This window comes from Labeo rohita, chromosome 3 (genome assembly GCF_022985175.1).
Source record: "Labeo rohita strain BAU-BD-2019 chromosome 3, IGBB_LRoh.1.0, whole genome shotgun sequence".
NCBI classification, from domain to species: Eukaryota; Metazoa; Chordata; class Actinopteri; order Cypriniformes; family Cyprinidae; genus Labeo; species Labeo rohita.
In genome coordinates this window covers 21,130,386-21,147,327 of record NC_066871.1, presented here as the reverse complement: position 1 = coordinate 21,147,327, position 16,942 = coordinate 21,130,386, and the positions used below count along the sequence as shown (strand labels likewise).

Sequence of the window (16,942 nt, the reverse complement as noted above, 5' to 3'; positions counted from 1 at the left end):
GCAATCTGAGTGCCTAAAGAATCACTTTCTTTGCCATTTTGCCCTTTCATCTTAACACAGCTCCATTAAGCTTTCCCATTCCATCTCTGTGACGTCCAGGGTCCCTATAATAACGTCAGTGTCCCTTGTAATCATCTGTCTCCTGCTTCACTGTTGTCCTGGGAAGAATGAGGAGGATTGACATCTTTCTGGCCATCTGCTGCTGTCTCCCATCCTTTGCTCTCTCTCTCTCCCTCGCTCTCCTTTGAGCGGATTAAGTGTTTTGATGTCTTTGTCTCATCATTGTGCGAGGAAATTTTGACTCCGTGTGCGTGAAGGGATTTCGTTCGTCCACCGGTCTTAATGCGAGAGTGAGACGGGATTTAAACGTGCCTCGTGTTGACACTCTTACACAAGAGGCATTAAAGGACAAACCACTCGAAAAAGTTAAATAAATTGTTAAGATTTTATTTTGCACACCACAGACGGCAGCTGTTGTGGTCATGTGAATTCAGAGGGACAAGGGGACACCGTGAGGTGGAAGCAAAGGGAGTTTCGGAGAAACATTTCATGGGAAAAAGAAATAAAGTCTATCAGACAGAATAAATACATAAGTCAGACAGAAATACATCATAAATGACGAGCTAAATTGCAACACTAGACAATAATAGCAAATATGACAACAATATTAACATCAAAGTAATTCTTGAATTGTAGAGGGAAAAAAAAATCTTAAGAGACTGTTGATGTACAGTAAGATTACAGAGCTGTATTGTACATTGCTTATGATTCAGGAAGGACTTGATTAGGAATTTGAGAGTTCATACTGAAATCTGGGATGCCTGATTGCAGACTTTTGGCAAATCTGAGTACAGTTTGAGACATTGTAGGACATGAAAACATTGATGAAAACGTACTGCCATGTATGTTTCGTGACATATTCGATGTGAGATGTCCACTGAGTGGCACTAAAAAAAGCGTTCCTCTGAACAGATGCACGTGCATCTTTCAGCTATTTTATCATGAGTCATCGTGAGTTTTTCATGGGATTCGTACCCAAGGGTTCTACAACTTAAGTCCAATTCTGTGCTGGCTGAACTACCGAGCAAGCTTGTTCTGTCTGGAAATTGAAACATATGGAGCTGTAATCATAACTGTGTCTGGGTCTGTAAGACTTTGAAGAAGTCTGTAATGCTCACCAAGGCTTTTTTATTTGATCAAAAATACAGTAAAGACAGTAATATTCTCATGTTTCATAGCTTTTTTAGAAATCATTCTATTTGAGAGACATGCATTATTATTATTATTATTAATGTTTAAAACAGTTGCGCTGCTTAATATGTTTGTGACAGTGCAATACGCAAAATATGTAAAATGTAGTTTCAGGATTCTTTGATGATAGAAAGTTCAAAAGAACATCACTTATTCTGTCACAGAAATCGTTTGTAATATGATAAATGACTTCACAGGTACTTTCGATCAGTTTAATGCATCGTTGCTGAATAAAGTATTACTTTCTTTTAAAATAATAAGTAATATGTTCTAAAGTATGGGTAACACTTAACAATAAGGTGTCGTGTTAACTTTAGTTAATGTATTAACTAACATAAATGAACAATAAACAATACATTTATTACACTATTTATTACACTACTGTTATCTGTTAATATTAGTCAATAAAAAAACAGTCATTCATTGTTTGTTCATGTTAGTTCACAGTGCATTAAGGGGTCATGAGAAACCAAAATTCCCTTGATCTTTTGACATATAAGAGGTCACTGTACTAAAAAAAAAAAAAAAATCAGTTTCAAGAACTCAAAACTTTGTTGTTAGTCTAAAAACAGCTTATACTGAAGGCAGTCTGCCAAAATGACAGCTTTTGGAATGTTTTGTAATGTCTGTTTAGCCCCGCCCACCGATTCGGGCATAGTGTTTACCAGAGAGGTGAACGTGCAGGTCTACACAGGACACTCTGCAGTGTCAATGTGTGAAAAAACAGCATTTGCATTGCCTTCTTTCTGATCCCAATGTTAGGAAAGAGTGGATGAACTTCATTTTTAAATAAGTTCCAGACCATTCAGTAGGAACTCGGCCCTTTGTTTAGTTCATTTTACTGCGGATTCGTTTACAAATACCCGTAGCATCAGCGATGCAACACTCGTTCCCTCATCTCAGGAAACCAAGGTTACGTTAGTGAACAGAGCGAAACAATTCGACATGGGATTTTCAAAAAGATTCGAACTAAAAGACCATGCTGTGCCGCCTATATTGGATCCAACAGTAATGTCGCAACATAAGTATAAACTGTTTTTATTACGTGGTCACTATTGCTTTGTCTCTTCATACAGATCGTTTGATATGTATTGAGTTATTTATGAGTTTTAAACCTAAATCACAGCGTGGGGTCCATCTATAAGGAATAAATGTATGCTTTTAGCCAATCACAGCAGTAGGTGTATACACTTTTAAGCCTATTCAAACAGAGCGTTCTGATGAGGGGGGTTAAAAGGACAGAAAATAGCCTATTACTTCTAAATTATGTTTTTTGATGTTAAAAAAAAGAGAACAGTACAAAATAATAAAAAAGGCAGTTCATGACCCCTTTAACTAATGTTAGCAAACACAACTGTTTAATAATTTTAATAATGCATTAGTAAAATGAGAGAAAATAACATTACGATTAATAAATGCTGTAGAAGTATTGTTCATTCTTAGTTCATGTTATACTAATGTAGTTAACTCATGAACCTTATTGTAAAGTGTTACCAGAGTATGAAAAATAAATTTGATAATAATAATAAAAAAAAGTGTGATTTTTTTTTATAATAAGCTGGATGTGAGTGAGAACTACACTGGCATTCATGCAGTATGAGAATGGACGAGTTGTGTGAGGACAAACTGTACAAAAGTAAAGAACTATATCAGGTTTGTGTAACTGCACTTGGCCTGACGTAAAACCCATTAATCTAAACAGTGTATTGGTAAATCTCTACATGCAGTTGATGTTTTCAGGGTATGATTCACGTTTTTAAGACATGCGGAAAGGGAAGGAACATGAGGGGTTTGGGGAGAAACGTCCTCGTGTTACTCACAGCTGCTTGTGACGTCCTCGCCACCGTCAAAAGAAAAACCCAACAATCATAAAACGAGAGATTTGGAACAACTTTGGACTGTTTATAGGAACCAACTGCTTCGACTCATTTGAACTGCCTGTTGTCATTTTGTTTATGTCACACTGGCAACTGAACAGAGGACATCAAGTAAACTAAGGCAGCTCCAATGAGTCAAGGCTATCTTTTCCCTGAACCATTGAGTAAGTCTGGGTTTTACAGTGCGGTGCAGTGACATCCAGTGTTACAACCAGTATCCCAGTAGCCTAGATAAATTATATGACAGGGAAGTCAGCGAATAAATAAAATCAAAACTGGCAGAGCATGTGCAATAAACGTTCAAAGCCACTGATCCGGTTTATTACCGAAATCCTGTAAAAGCAAATAAACTATAAGTTACAAACAGTTGCAGTTGCTAGACTATAAAGCTGATACTAAGAAACATACTTGCCGGTGAACCCTCCATTCACGTATGTCAATATTCTCAACGCAAAACAAACACACAACACACCTAGCTACTCAAAGTCTTTGCCAAACAACAACAAAATGCCAGCTTTCATCCAAAAAGGTGGGTTCTGAAATATGGAAGAAGTATTGTGAAAATGTGATACAGCTTCATCTGTTTGGTTCAGGGCAGGTCACAAGGTGGGATGGCGTGGCGTCTGTCGTACGCCGTGTCGTCGCTTTCTTCTCCGTCGCTCGCCTCGTCCATCATTCGTTCTTTCTCCTCGTCCTCCTCAGTCTCGCTACCTTTATCTCGTTCCCGTTCCCGCAGTCTCTCTCTTTCTCTTTCTCTTTCTCTTTCTCTGTCTCTTTCCCGGTCTCTGCCTCTCTCTCGGAAACCTCTGGGAAGAGTGGTCATCTGCGGGATATGAGGTGATGAGCGTCAGGGATTTTTAACAACAGAAACATCAGAATTACTTGAGCAGACTGAAATGAATAGTTTACTCACCCTCATGTCAATACAATGTAATTTTTACAGAAAAAGATTCTGCAGTAAATATGCTATAGGCCTACAGTAAAAGCTGATTATTGATTAACTATAAGTTAGCATATACAGTGAACACTGTAAATGGTTTAAGATCGTTGTAAAATGACTGTCAGATTCATGGTTTCAAGTAAAAACCATGAATTACTGGACGATTTACAGTGCAAAACAGTAAAAGGACATTCCCCCAATCTCCGCTAGCCAGATGTTTATTCTTATTTTTGTTTTTTATTACTTTGGCTGATGGCGTTTTGTCTTTCAACAATATTTAGGGCTGGGTAAAAACAACGTTCTCTTTTCATTCTCATTTTTACGAACTGATATTGATTTTTAAATCGCAAGAATCGATTAGTCTAGCCTGTTTTCAGTTAATGAAAGGAATATTTTAGCGCAGCTCCCATCCAGTAAATGGCCATAAGCTTTGTGCTTTGGTACTTTTGATATGAAACAAAGTCTCAGATTTCAGATTCTGTTAATTTTATTACAGTACTCAAACAGTAAATGCCGTTTTGGCGCTGTTTAATGTGGGCTGACAGATCATGGTAGCGCCTCAAGTTGAAGAGAAGCGGCAGGCGTGAATTGATCGACTCCTCCGCTTTGATACAGTTTCAGCACGAAATAAGCACAAATACATATCCGAAGGTACGTTAAAAGAAAGAGTACAACTTAGATATATATATATATATATATATATATATATATACAGTAGTCAACATCTGAAGTGGATCAAAACCTTTCATAAAAATTGTCCTAAAACCAAAACAATACCCTTTCTTGTCTTAACAACTTTGATTAACTTTTTTTGATCCATTTCAAATGTTGACTACAGTATGTATATATATATATATATGTGTGTGTGTGTGTGTGTGTGTTCTTCAATGTTTAATTTATGTTTGAATAAATAAGTTTTTATGACAGCCACCATTTAAATGTTTGTATTTCAAAATACTGGAGTAGAAATAATTATGTAATTGTAACTTTATTATCATAAAAACTTAATTAAGTGTAATTTAAGCATTTGTATACAAATCGGTTCATTTTAACCTTTAACATTATAGTAATGTAGTACCAACTGACTCTCATGTATATTTTACAGCTTTACGTCGCCTTAGAATTATAAGGTTCTATCTGACATTTTTGTCAAAATTGAGTTACTAATATATTCTTACTTGGTGACAACTTATTTACATTATGTGATGTTTTCTTTGTAAGCTGTGTACATTTTGAGCCTTTTTTTAAAAAAACAAAAATGGTTCTATCTACAGAAGTCTATGGAACGCAAAAACTTTGAAGCTCAATATCTCAAAAGTGCTTAGAATGCAGATACAACCTTATAATTCTAAGGTGACAATTAGTTGAGAGATTTTTTTTTTCCTTGAGAAAATTTAGCATGTACTGTACCTGATAAATATCCAAAATAATCAATATTGAATCGCAAGTTTATGAATCAGGATCAAATTGTGAAATTTGTGTCAAAACCCAGCCCTAAATATTAATATTAACAATATATCATTTAATTAAATATATAAGTATAATTAGTAAAATATGCAGATGCTAAAATGCCATCTTGTAATACCCGAGACACATTTCTGGAAACCACAGCTACCATTTTTTTAAACTGTAAATTTAACAGGAAATTTTCTTTTCCTGTAAGTTTTCTGTACTTTTTGTGTATTGTGTAGTGTATTTGTTCTTCCTCAGAACTTGGCCACTCTTTTTCATGCAATTACAATGAATGAGGATGGAAGTTTTCAAAAGGTTCCAAAAGGATGCAAAAACAACTCATTTGATAACAATCATTCAAATCATTCAGGGGTGCGTTTCTCAAAAGCATCGTTAGCTACAATCTTTAAAATAAAGGTTCTTTTTTGACATCGATGGTTGAAGAACCTTGAACATCCATGGAACCTTTCAAATGCGTTCTTTTAGGAACTGTTCACTGAAAGGTTCTTTGAGGAACCAAAAATGGTTCTTCTATGACATCACTCCAAAATAAACCCTTTTAGAACCTTTATTTTTAAAAGTGTAACTATGGTCATAAGTTCCACTGCTCTATTTGCAATGACGAAACTTGCGTTCATGGATTGACTTTAAGGAAACGCACCCCAGATCGGTTTTGTGAACTGGATATAACACATTCCTGACAAGATCGGACTCAAAAGAAAGATTTGTTCACAGATCGAACCGTGTAACTTCTCTCATGAACCCTACTGAAATCTCTGTCTGCTTCTTTCACAAACAACTGTATTTGTCTTGCATTAGGACATTAAGAAATACAACACACAAGCTGTATAGTTAACTTCTGTTGTATATGGAAAAGAAAATAAGGGACTTTTGTGTTCCACATAAGAAAGAAAGTCAAACAGGTTCACATTGACATGAAGGTGAGTAAATTATGACAGACTTTCAAATTTTACCAAGACCAATAAAGGTTCACACAAGCATATAGTAATTTATTTGAGAACCTCGTAGCTTAAAAACCTAAAATCTATAATGTTTATATTTTATGGATGAAATCTCACCTGGTTGTCATGAGTGGGCAGGACACAGTATCCAGGCTCCGTCCTGCGTAACAGACGAGGAGAATGTGTTCGGAAAGGCCTTGGGGAGTGAGAGCACACGGAGCGAGGGGAGGGCGAACGGATGGAGTGAGGTGACGGAGAGCGGACGGAACGGGGCGAGTGCGGGATAGAGTGCGACAGAGACTGCGAAGGGGTCAGAGACGGGGCGTGATGGTTGAGCTTGGGGGGACGCGGGGAGCGAGGGGGCAGTTCGGGTGGTTTGAGAGGGTCTATAAGGTCTATTTCAGTGAGGAGAGGCGGAGGGGGGACAAACTCCTCGTCTGATAGAGGGATGTCCCCATCGATCACGGCGAGCTCTGCCCGTGATAGGTGGTCCACAATGCCCGCCCCGAAAGAGTCGCCCACCACGTTAATGGAGGTGCGCATTCTGTCGCTGAAGACACACAAAAGACAGCTCTAAAAGCTGACAAAGAACAGCTCAGGACAGCTGCTTATCTTCATGAGGACAGTTGATAATTAGTCAGGACAAAACCAGACGATTTAAGCGCCGGCCCGTACATAACCCAAACAGAGTTGTTTGAACTCACAGGAGCCAGTCGACAGCGACGAGCAGGCTGATGTCTTGAGTTGGAAGGCCCACGGCGGTCAGGATTAGCAACATGGTGACTAGACCCGCACTGGGAATACTGGCCGCTCCCACGCTGGCTAAAGTCGCTGTCATACTGCAGAGAAAGAAAGAGAGGGGATTATACCACCATGACTGAGACCGTGTGTGGAGGCACTGACAGATATGATCTACTGAGGGGGTGAAAAAAGAAAAATTTCAATGGAGGGAAGAAGGAAAATAGCAACAAAAGAATGAAAAAGAATTGGAAGAAGATGCTAGCTCAGTTAAAGGAGGAACATCTGTGATGTAGCTGCAGGTTAAAGTTTTGTTTTGTAACTATTTCAATTACAGCTCCATAGTAATAAAAAGCAATTATAATAACTGTAATAATAACCAGACTGTTACGGGACAACACAAAGAATCATAAAACTAAACATGTGACCATAAATCAGGACTGCATGTGAGAACTAGAAGGCAAATGTTTAAAAGAGACAACAAAATGGCATCTTAAAATGGATCTAGAATGCATTCATTATAATTGAATTGTACAGAATCAATTCTTAACTGAACAAATATTAAAATAAAATAAAATAAAATAAATTTTATTTTATTCAAGTTTTACCTGAATAAAATAAAATAAAATAAAATAAAAAAAAATAAAAAATGACATATTTGCAGTCATTAATATGGGAGGGTACAACTTAAGAATGTAATCTTATATATAAGAACTTAACCGATTGAAAAACATAAAAACAACAACAACAACAACAAAAAACATACTGATTATAAGGAATCAAGTCTTACCTTAATAAAAATAAATTAATATAAAATAAAACAAAATACAAATTTGCTGTCATTAATATGTGAAGGTACAACCTAATAATGTGATTTTATATATAAGAACTCAACTGATTTAAAAAAAAAAGGGTTGTAAGGAATCAAGTCTTACCTGAATAAAATAAAATAAAATAAAATAAAATAAAATAAAATAAAATAAAATGCTACATAACTGCAAGAATATATGTAGAATAAAATAAAATTTAATTAAATAAATGAATAAAAATTACTACAACTTTTTTCAAATTGTTCATCTTGTAAATATGAAAAATTACATCAGAGCAAACTATAGAAATATAGATATATAGAAATATAGAAATAATTCCCTCCACAGATAATGGGATTTTGTTGTTGCAGTGCAAAGTTTTTTTATTGCAGCCACTGCAGAAGCCACAGTTTGCCTGGTTTTATTTCCACATTTCCTTACCTAACGGTAACAATCTGTCCTCCATCTAGGGCAATGTCATTCATCTGGGCGATGAAAATGGCTGCTACAGCCTCATAGAGTGCAGTGCCATCCATGTTTACGGTGGCTCCGATGGGCAGCACAAAGCGAGTCACACGCTTGTCAATCTTCAGATTCTCCTCCAGACAACGAAACGTCACTGGCAATGTCCCAGCACTGAAAAAGAGAAGGTTAAACTGATTATAAATGTTAATACAAATGTTAATTTGCCATTTGAAAAACTACAAATCCAACTAACCCACAAAACCAGTAATTATTTAAAAAAACCAAACTTGATAGGATTGCATGCATATTCTGTGCCAAACTGACAGTTGGTTTGACATTTAGAAAATGGTTTGGCGCAACAGATGTAAACCCAGATTTATTCATAAACAACTATATTTTCCTAATTTCCCATCCATTTAGACTGATTAATCTTTCTAGACTTCTATTCTGGAGAACATCAGAGAGTGTGTTTGGCCAGATTAGGTAGTTTGGATGATTTATGTGGTGTCTGAAATATAAGTCATCCATATGATGTTTTTTGGTTATGTCAAAGTTTATATTAAAACATCTGAGACCACATACCAGTGTAAAATATCATTTTTCAACATGAGAATGAGTTCTGGCTGTGCTATCTGTAAAACAGAGATAGATCTTGCTTCTCAAGACAACTTTTTAAACCAAATGTGACCTTTAACTCTTCAGTCTGTACTGCCAGAACTCTTCAATCAGCATATTACCATGAAACACATGATGATTAGTGTGCTGTCTGTACCTGCTGGCTGTTCCCAGAGCAGTGATCCAAGCCTGGAAGATTCCAGAGTAAAACGCGAAGGGGTTTTTCCGAGTCACGGAAAAGAATATGACTGGCAGGATGAGCCCGCCATGAATGATGAGACCGACTATGACGGTGACCATGTACATGCCTAGCTGCCTCGCCACCACTTCCAAGTCACCGATAGCAGCAATTTTCCCACAGATGAGGGAGGCAATGCCTACTGGAGAGTACCTGAGGACAGATTAGTTGAGTTATTTAGGTTAGTTAGGTAAACCCTCATGTCGTTCCAAACCTGTAAGACCTTCATTCATCTTCAAAACACAAATTAAGATATTTTTGATAAAATCCGAGAGCTTTCTGACCCTGACAACAACTGACACATTCAAGACCCAAAAAGGTAGTTAGAACTAGGGCAGTCACTAACAATTATTTTGGTAATCAAGAAATCTGTTGATTATTCTGCTGATTAATTGAGTAAACAGATAATTAAACTTAATTATTTTTTTGAAGTAATAAAAATAGAACTCAGTGAACAATAGCCTTTAAAATGACTTAGAATACATATATAATAGCAGTTAGGCAATAATAATTAGTTCAAATAAAGTAGCAAAAGCAAGTAATCATGTGGTTTTATGAAAACAAAACTGGTAAAATACATAATGTATTATAAACAATAGAGCTAATGTACATTATATATTGTATGTACATTATATGTATTATGTACATTATAACAAATGCCTGCAGGGGGCGCCAATGGCCTGACGATTGTTTTTACACTTTACTGCGCGATCTAATCCCTGTTCAATTTTGACTCAACAACACTGAATTTAAATGTCCACTTAATCTTTTATATTTGGCCATTTTTATAGTAGAAAAGCTACAGCCACTATAATGTCTTGAATATGTAGACATCAAAACGTGTAATCTGAGGGATTAAACTTTTATTTTAAAATCGTGATGAACAGTTAACATTAGCATATTAAGAACTCCCTGGTGAAAAAAACAGCATATGCTGGTTAGGTATGTTTTGGTTCTGGTCCTTTGCTGGTTTATGCTGGTCCTTGACCAGCAACATGACCAGCATAAACCAGCATCAAAACCTACCTAACCAGCATCCCAGCATCAAAACATACCTACCAGCATATGCTGTTTTTTTCACCAGGGCTATGATGCATTTCCTTGTTTGCATAGGTTTATAAATGATTCACCTTACAGATCTGATGAAATAACGCACGTTGCGTTTCCAGATGAACGATATAATAAACCCAAACTCACAGCAATATGCAGAGATGGAGTTTGAGACACTCCACACGTGAATGATAACCGTTTGTGTACCAGCATTTACTGTGAAAGGAGCCGCTCTGACATGCACTTAAGTAACCTGCATTGCACATTTATTAAACTGAATTTTAGCGTTTGTCAATTCTTAATAGCATTATGCTTTATGATGATTTTTAAATGGGTTTAATATGTGGAATGCACCACTTCCAGTATTTTGCTGATGACTCGACACAGGCAAAATCCAATCAAGGATTTTTAAAAATCGAATACTCGAATAGAATCAAGGAATCGTTGCAGCCCTAGTTAGAACATTGATAAAATAGTCCATGTGACATCAGTGGTTCAACCGTAATGTTATGAAGCTACTAAAATAACTTTATTTAAAAATTTCCTCTCCTCTGTGTAAGCCAAGGTCACGCTAGCCTTTTTGTTCCATTGACTTCCATTCATACGCATGCAAATGGGTCAGATCGGAAACGCAAGCCTGTGTGTAAAGTTTTCGCATTTCGCTGCGTTCCAAAGTTCAAGCTTGGTGAACCCTGACCTGTAAATTTGCATCATGTGACATCGTATGACCAACAGCAGATCGATACGTCATAGCGTGACCATATAGCTGAATGAAAAAAAACAAACAAACATACATTTAAAACTGCAGTGTTGCGGGAAAGTGTAGTAGATTGATTGTAGGTCTTTAAAAAGACGCTGCAGAGCATGACGTCATATCACGACCGTTGTGGCATCCGAAGGAATTTCGCATGCTAAAAGTCTAGCGTGAGTCGAGTTTGGAACAACAAGAGGGTGAGTAATTAATGACAGAATTTTCATTTTTGGGTGAACTATTCTTTTAAAAGTATAAAATAAAAACAAATTTGAATGCAGGATAAAACGGGCAAATGAGGTTGGGCCAATATTCTTAGTACAGCTGCTTTGGATTAATACTTAACTGGAAATCTGAATTTTAAATCTAAAAATATTTAGTTTCAAATACTATACATATTCTTCTTCTATTTTTAGTACAGAGACACTATTATTTTGTTCTTTTTTTTAATGAGAACATTTAATGTTTTCTTCACACATTATAAATGAGTCTTTATTCATATATAGTTGCCTTTTTTTTAGAAGGGAGTCCCTTAAAAGAAGATCATCTTATTTCCCTGGTTTCACAACCTGAGCACCATATGCGAGGATGTTATGCTTCTTATGTGGTCTGAATTTAATTAATCTAAAATGCAGTGTATAAATATTTCACCGTGTGTTATGGTAAGCAACAGATGATGTTTATTGTACCATTTGAAGAGTTTACATACTGTAAGCGGAAAACACTGAACACAGTTAGTTACAGATGGGACGGTCTCAGTGCTGAGCGGGGACTGTCTTTGTTGTCATATGCTTTTATTTTGGGGTATTTACTTATTCCATGTGTGTTCTTTGAATGTTAAAAACGTATTAGAAAATAAAATGAACGTATTCCTTTGCACTGTCTCACTCCTTTTGTACTGTAAAATGGCCTGTTAGAGTTATGGATCAAGCTTTTCACTTATGCAGACATGATTCATAAGTTCAGTGCTCTATCTGTTTTCTGCTATGTCTGTCTTTGCCAGCGTGTGGGTATCTGTCTGCAGTTTACGTGTCAGAGGATATATTACATCCAGAATAAAACTCCCACATTTACTCATGGGAACACAAATATGATGTTGCACTCTCTCAGATTCCTGTGCTGTTCTCTCCCTGACAAATCCCCCTCTCTCCCTCTTCCTTACGTGTTATACTTTTCTTTCTGTCCAGTTTGTTTACTCTGCTGAACTTCTCTGAACATGTTTGACAGATTCACACACAATAATTCCTTAGTATAGAAACCTTCTGCACTTCTGTAGCCGGTTTTATCCCAAGCTTATGGAATCAAATCATGCAAAGATGAATTGTTGTTATTTCTATTATTACAACACTCTGAAGATTTTAGCATGGTAATGCATTTGACAGTGTTGATGTATTTGGTCTTGGGAGAATAGATCTGCTATGCTGCTGAATTGCTGCTGCTGTTGGGTTATTGCTTTTGCTGTAAATTATTTCTGCTGCTGCTGCCAGTACATACACAGATATGGTCCCGTGAGTATTTAAGACATACTGCTGCTGCACAAATAACATATATAAATATAGCTGCAAGCAGCGATTACCAGGGTTCAAGCGCTTAAGGCATTTAAGCATATAAGAAAAAAAAACATGACATATTATTTAGCAAGGCTGTACCCATCTAAATCAATGATTAAAAAAGCCTTTTGGCAAATCCAGGTAATTTACCTTAGAAATATAAAGATTTTTAACATTTATGACTGTTATAGCTCCAGCTGTGGTCTGATCCTCCTAAAACTTGGCATGCTTATTTAGAATCACTTGTCGCATGTGCTCAGTTTTGAGTTTTCCTTTAAGCTTTATAGGATTTTGGGTAACTTTGGACAGGCCCCTTTTCTGAACGACCCCACTATAGCTTCCCAAAGGGTAAATGACAACATTTTTTGATAATTATTGGCCTAGAGAGTCTAGAGAATTGTATTGCCATGTTTTTTCTCTTCTCAATCATTTAACAAACAATTTGATTGACAGCAGTGGTTCTAGAGGCAAATTTGTCCGAAATGAGGAGTTCTATCGTATGATAAGAATATTGCTTGTATGTATTCTCCCCTGTGACCTCAGATTAAGCTTTTACATAATAGTTCTGACTTTGGCAGAGATATCTAATTCTGTTCAGGAGTTATAGGCATTTTACTACAAGTAGGCCTGCCCCTTTCGAGTGTTTTGATGTCTCTTTGCGGCAGTGAGTCGAAAGTTCAACTTTTTTTGATAATTATTGATATTCGCTCTTGCGAATCTTTCTGCACTGGTTTGGTTCCAATCGGGTGAAAAACCTAGGACTAGTTCGCAAGTACATTTTTCAAAAACTGCGAAATACCCGAAAATTTTGCCAGGCTCATGATCGAATCTGAGGCATGCATTATGTCTGGTGGATTCCTGCCAAGGATTCCAGCGACATAAGACACCTGAGCCTGCAACTGATGGTTTAGGAGCAGTTTCGTACTTTTGATTGCTGTAGCACCTCTGTCAGGTTGATTAGGGTGAGTCTTGGTCACGTTGTGAGTACCACCATCCCTCAAAGTTTCAAGTCTCTACGACTTACGGTTTGATCTGCATGATCAGTTTTACGTGGAGACCGCTGATCCGTGACCATTCTAACAATTAATAACCCATAGTAGATCTATACAGGTGGAGCTGGGGAGTGGAGGGTTTCAGAAGAATTCTGATGTAAGCTTCACTAGTGAATTTTAACCAACCATTTAAATATAGAGCAGCAAGCTCATTGGCTGTGTTTTTAACATGAACCAACCAGTAGTTTAATGCTGTGAATATCATCGGTTTGCATTAGCGACCCATCAGCCTGCGCCATCTAGAGTTTCATGACTGGCATGAAACAACGTGGTATTTATGAGTGGATGATAAATGGATGACACTCATAAAATGTTTAAAATAAATTCATTTGTTGCAGTTGCAAAAGATATTTAATTTGTACACACTCATGATAAAGCAGAATACTGACCACATGATCATGGACACCATCTTCATGATGATCTCATTAAGGATGTTGAAGAAATCGCACATGAGCTTCCCCCTCTCTCCCATTTTCCCCATGCAGATACCGAATGCGATGAAGAACCCAATCAAACCTTACAACACAGGGACAAAAATGACAATTATAAACAGTGAAATTAAATAGAAATTCATCTTCATCCATTGTATTTGGTGGTACTTAAAATTGCTGGTTTTTGTGTTCTAAGTACAGAAGAAAATCCCAGAATATACGCTAACCTAAAACATTCATTCCCCACTTCAGTTCCAGTTTTTTCCTATTGACAAGGATCGGTTCTGTTTGGTTCTGGACTGGGACAGCTACTTTTTTCATCACCGTTTGAACCTAAAAAGAGAAGACACAGATGACGATTCCGTAAAACTTTAAGCTGTACTGTGAAACATATTTAACAGAGCAATACATTTAAAGGAGAAGTCCACTTCCAGAACAACAATTTACAGATAATGTACTTACCCCCTTGTCATCCAAGATGTTCATGTCTTTCTTTCTTCAGTCATAAAGAAATTATTTTTGCTTTTTGAGAACAACATTTCAGGATTTTTCTCCATATAATGGACTGCTATGGTGCCCCGAGTTTGAACTTCCGAAATGCAGTTTAAATGCAACTTCAAATGATCCCAAATGCAGTTGTAAATGATCCAGCCAAGGAAGAAGGGTCTTGTCTAGCAAAATGATTGGCTATTTTAACAAAAGCGATGTAGGATGATTTTGAAATGATTTTACGATTGGAGTTTTTCGACATACCCTAACTGTCTTGAGCAAGAATACAGAGTTCAGGGAGAGCGAGACAAGACGAGCGTTTGAGATTAAGAAGTATTTAAATTGTATTTTTTTAATGAAAATAACTAGATAAGACCCTTCTTCCTCGGCTGGGATCGTTTGAAGCAGCAATAAACTGCATTTTGAAAGTTCAATCTCAGTCCATTATATGGAGAAAAATCCTGAAATGTTTTCCTCAAAAAACACAATTTCTTTACGACTGAAGAAAGAAAGACATGAACATCTTGGATGACAAGGGGGTGAGTACATTATCTGTAAATCTTTGTTCTGGAAGTGGCTTCTCCTTTAAAGGGGACATTGGATGCCCATTTTTCACAAGTTGGTATGGTTTTTTTTAGGGCCTTCATGAAATATCTGCAACATACTTTGGTTAAAATCCCTCAATGTTCATGTAAAACAACACCCCTTTTACCTTGTCAAAAACTGCTCTGTTCATAGTGAGCTGTTTCGGTGCATGTAACTTTATATGATAATGAGCTACTGCTCACCCCGCCCCTCTCTTCCATTTTTTGTGTATTTGGATGTGCGTTACCATCAAAAACAAAACAAATCCACTGCGTCCTAACTGACTCTGATGTCGGGGGAAAACGACGACCCTTATGTTCACTTTTACATCCAACTACAAAACACCTGCATTGCTTAGGAAACATTGTTGTCTCTACAGCTGCTCCAGCGTGGAGAAAATGGCAGACAGTGTACAACTGGCTGAGGGCAGAAATATGTTAATACGAGACAGTCCGTCAGCACTCGTGGGCAGGGCCTGTGCAGTATGATATCATACTTCTCACTTCTCTGAGACCATTTAGGTTTTTGGGAGATTAAAAAAAGGAGTGAATGGATTTTTATCATTGTAGGGTGGTTGTGTCCACACACTGCTAATACACATTTATACGCAAACACCATGTAAAAGTGAATTTTGCATCCAGTGTCCCCTTTAGTTGTATAAAAAAAAAAAAAATTATATATATATATATATATATATATATATATATATATATATATATATATATATATATATACATATATATATATATATATATATATATATATATATAGTAGTCAGCAAGATGTGTCTACAGTAAAATATTTTGGAAGTAAACATGTCACCTTTGATTATATCTTAGTCATAGTCTCTATTCTCTGTAGTTTTGCACTCATAAAACGTCTTGACCTATTTCCATATAAAAATAGAAGTATTTTTAGTGTGGTGCTGCTCAATAAAATGTGATGTGCAATGCGTTCCAAGCAAACAAACTTCCAGGAAAAGAGCTTATTAACCAGGTGGATCCGTTCTGAAGTGGTGTATATAATGCTCTGCAAACACAATAATTAGATGGAACTCCTCAGATGAAAAGTAGTTTCATACACAAAGCGATAATGTTTATTATATGCTCTGTTAAGAACTGTGTCAGTGTGATCAGATTAAGTATTTAAAAGCCTTACCTATTTAGAATAAACTGAATAACTTGCTTTAGCAATACTAAACATAAACCACAGTGTGACCGTAAGATATATTTAAATTCATTTAAAAAGAAGTGAGCGTCACAAATGTTTAGAGCGACCTGAATAATATGCAACATTTTGAGCCCAGCATACTTAGGCCTTTGTATACAACAGTCGGTAACTTTTTAAATAATTACAACTTAAAACACAGTTGAGCTGCAATGTAAAAAACGATAATTGGACGATGACATGCTTTTATCTGACAGCAGACAGCTGGAAAAAAACTATGCTTAAATGAAATGAATAAAATAATCATCAAAATAAATGAGCATGATTTTAATATTGTTTGTTGGCCAAAATGTACACAAATTCATCTGTCACTTGTTAGAAGCGAGACAAATTAGGCAGATGGACAGGACAGGTTGCGTGATATGTCCTGATGCTCAAAAACCATAAACAAACACAACGTAAAAAACAACAGCTGTGAATCATTGGCCGCAGAGAGCATGAAAACAATGCTCAATTGGGA

At 36.5% G+C, this 16,942-nt stretch overlaps 1 protein-coding gene across 3 annotated transcripts in view; it reads right to left on the bottom strand.

The window, feature by feature from the left end:
* Window positions 1-65: 65 nt before the first annotated feature.
* The window catches only part of slc1a9 (solute carrier family 1 member 9), a 45,268-nt gene continuing 28,391 nt past the window's right edge, over window positions 66-16,942 (bottom strand). For all 3 annotated transcript variants that reach the window (XM_051106244.1, XM_051106245.1, XM_051106243.1), the window contains exons 5-11: window positions 14,409-14,514; window positions 14,140-14,266; window positions 9,267-9,500; window positions 8,471-8,665; window positions 7,187-7,321; window positions 6,600-7,032; window positions 66-3,951 (exon numbers count right to left, since the gene is read on the bottom strand). In XM_051106244.1, coding sequence (XP_050962201.1) covers window positions 3,718-3,951; window positions 6,600-7,032; window positions 7,187-7,321; window positions 8,471-8,665; window positions 9,267-9,500; window positions 14,140-14,266; window positions 14,409-14,514 — 1,464 coding nt within the window. In that variant the 3' untranslated portion in view covers window positions 66-3,717. The remainder of the gene's footprint in view (window positions 3,952-6,599; window positions 7,033-7,186; window positions 7,322-8,470; window positions 8,666-9,266; window positions 9,501-14,139; window positions 14,267-14,408; window positions 14,515-16,942) is intronic.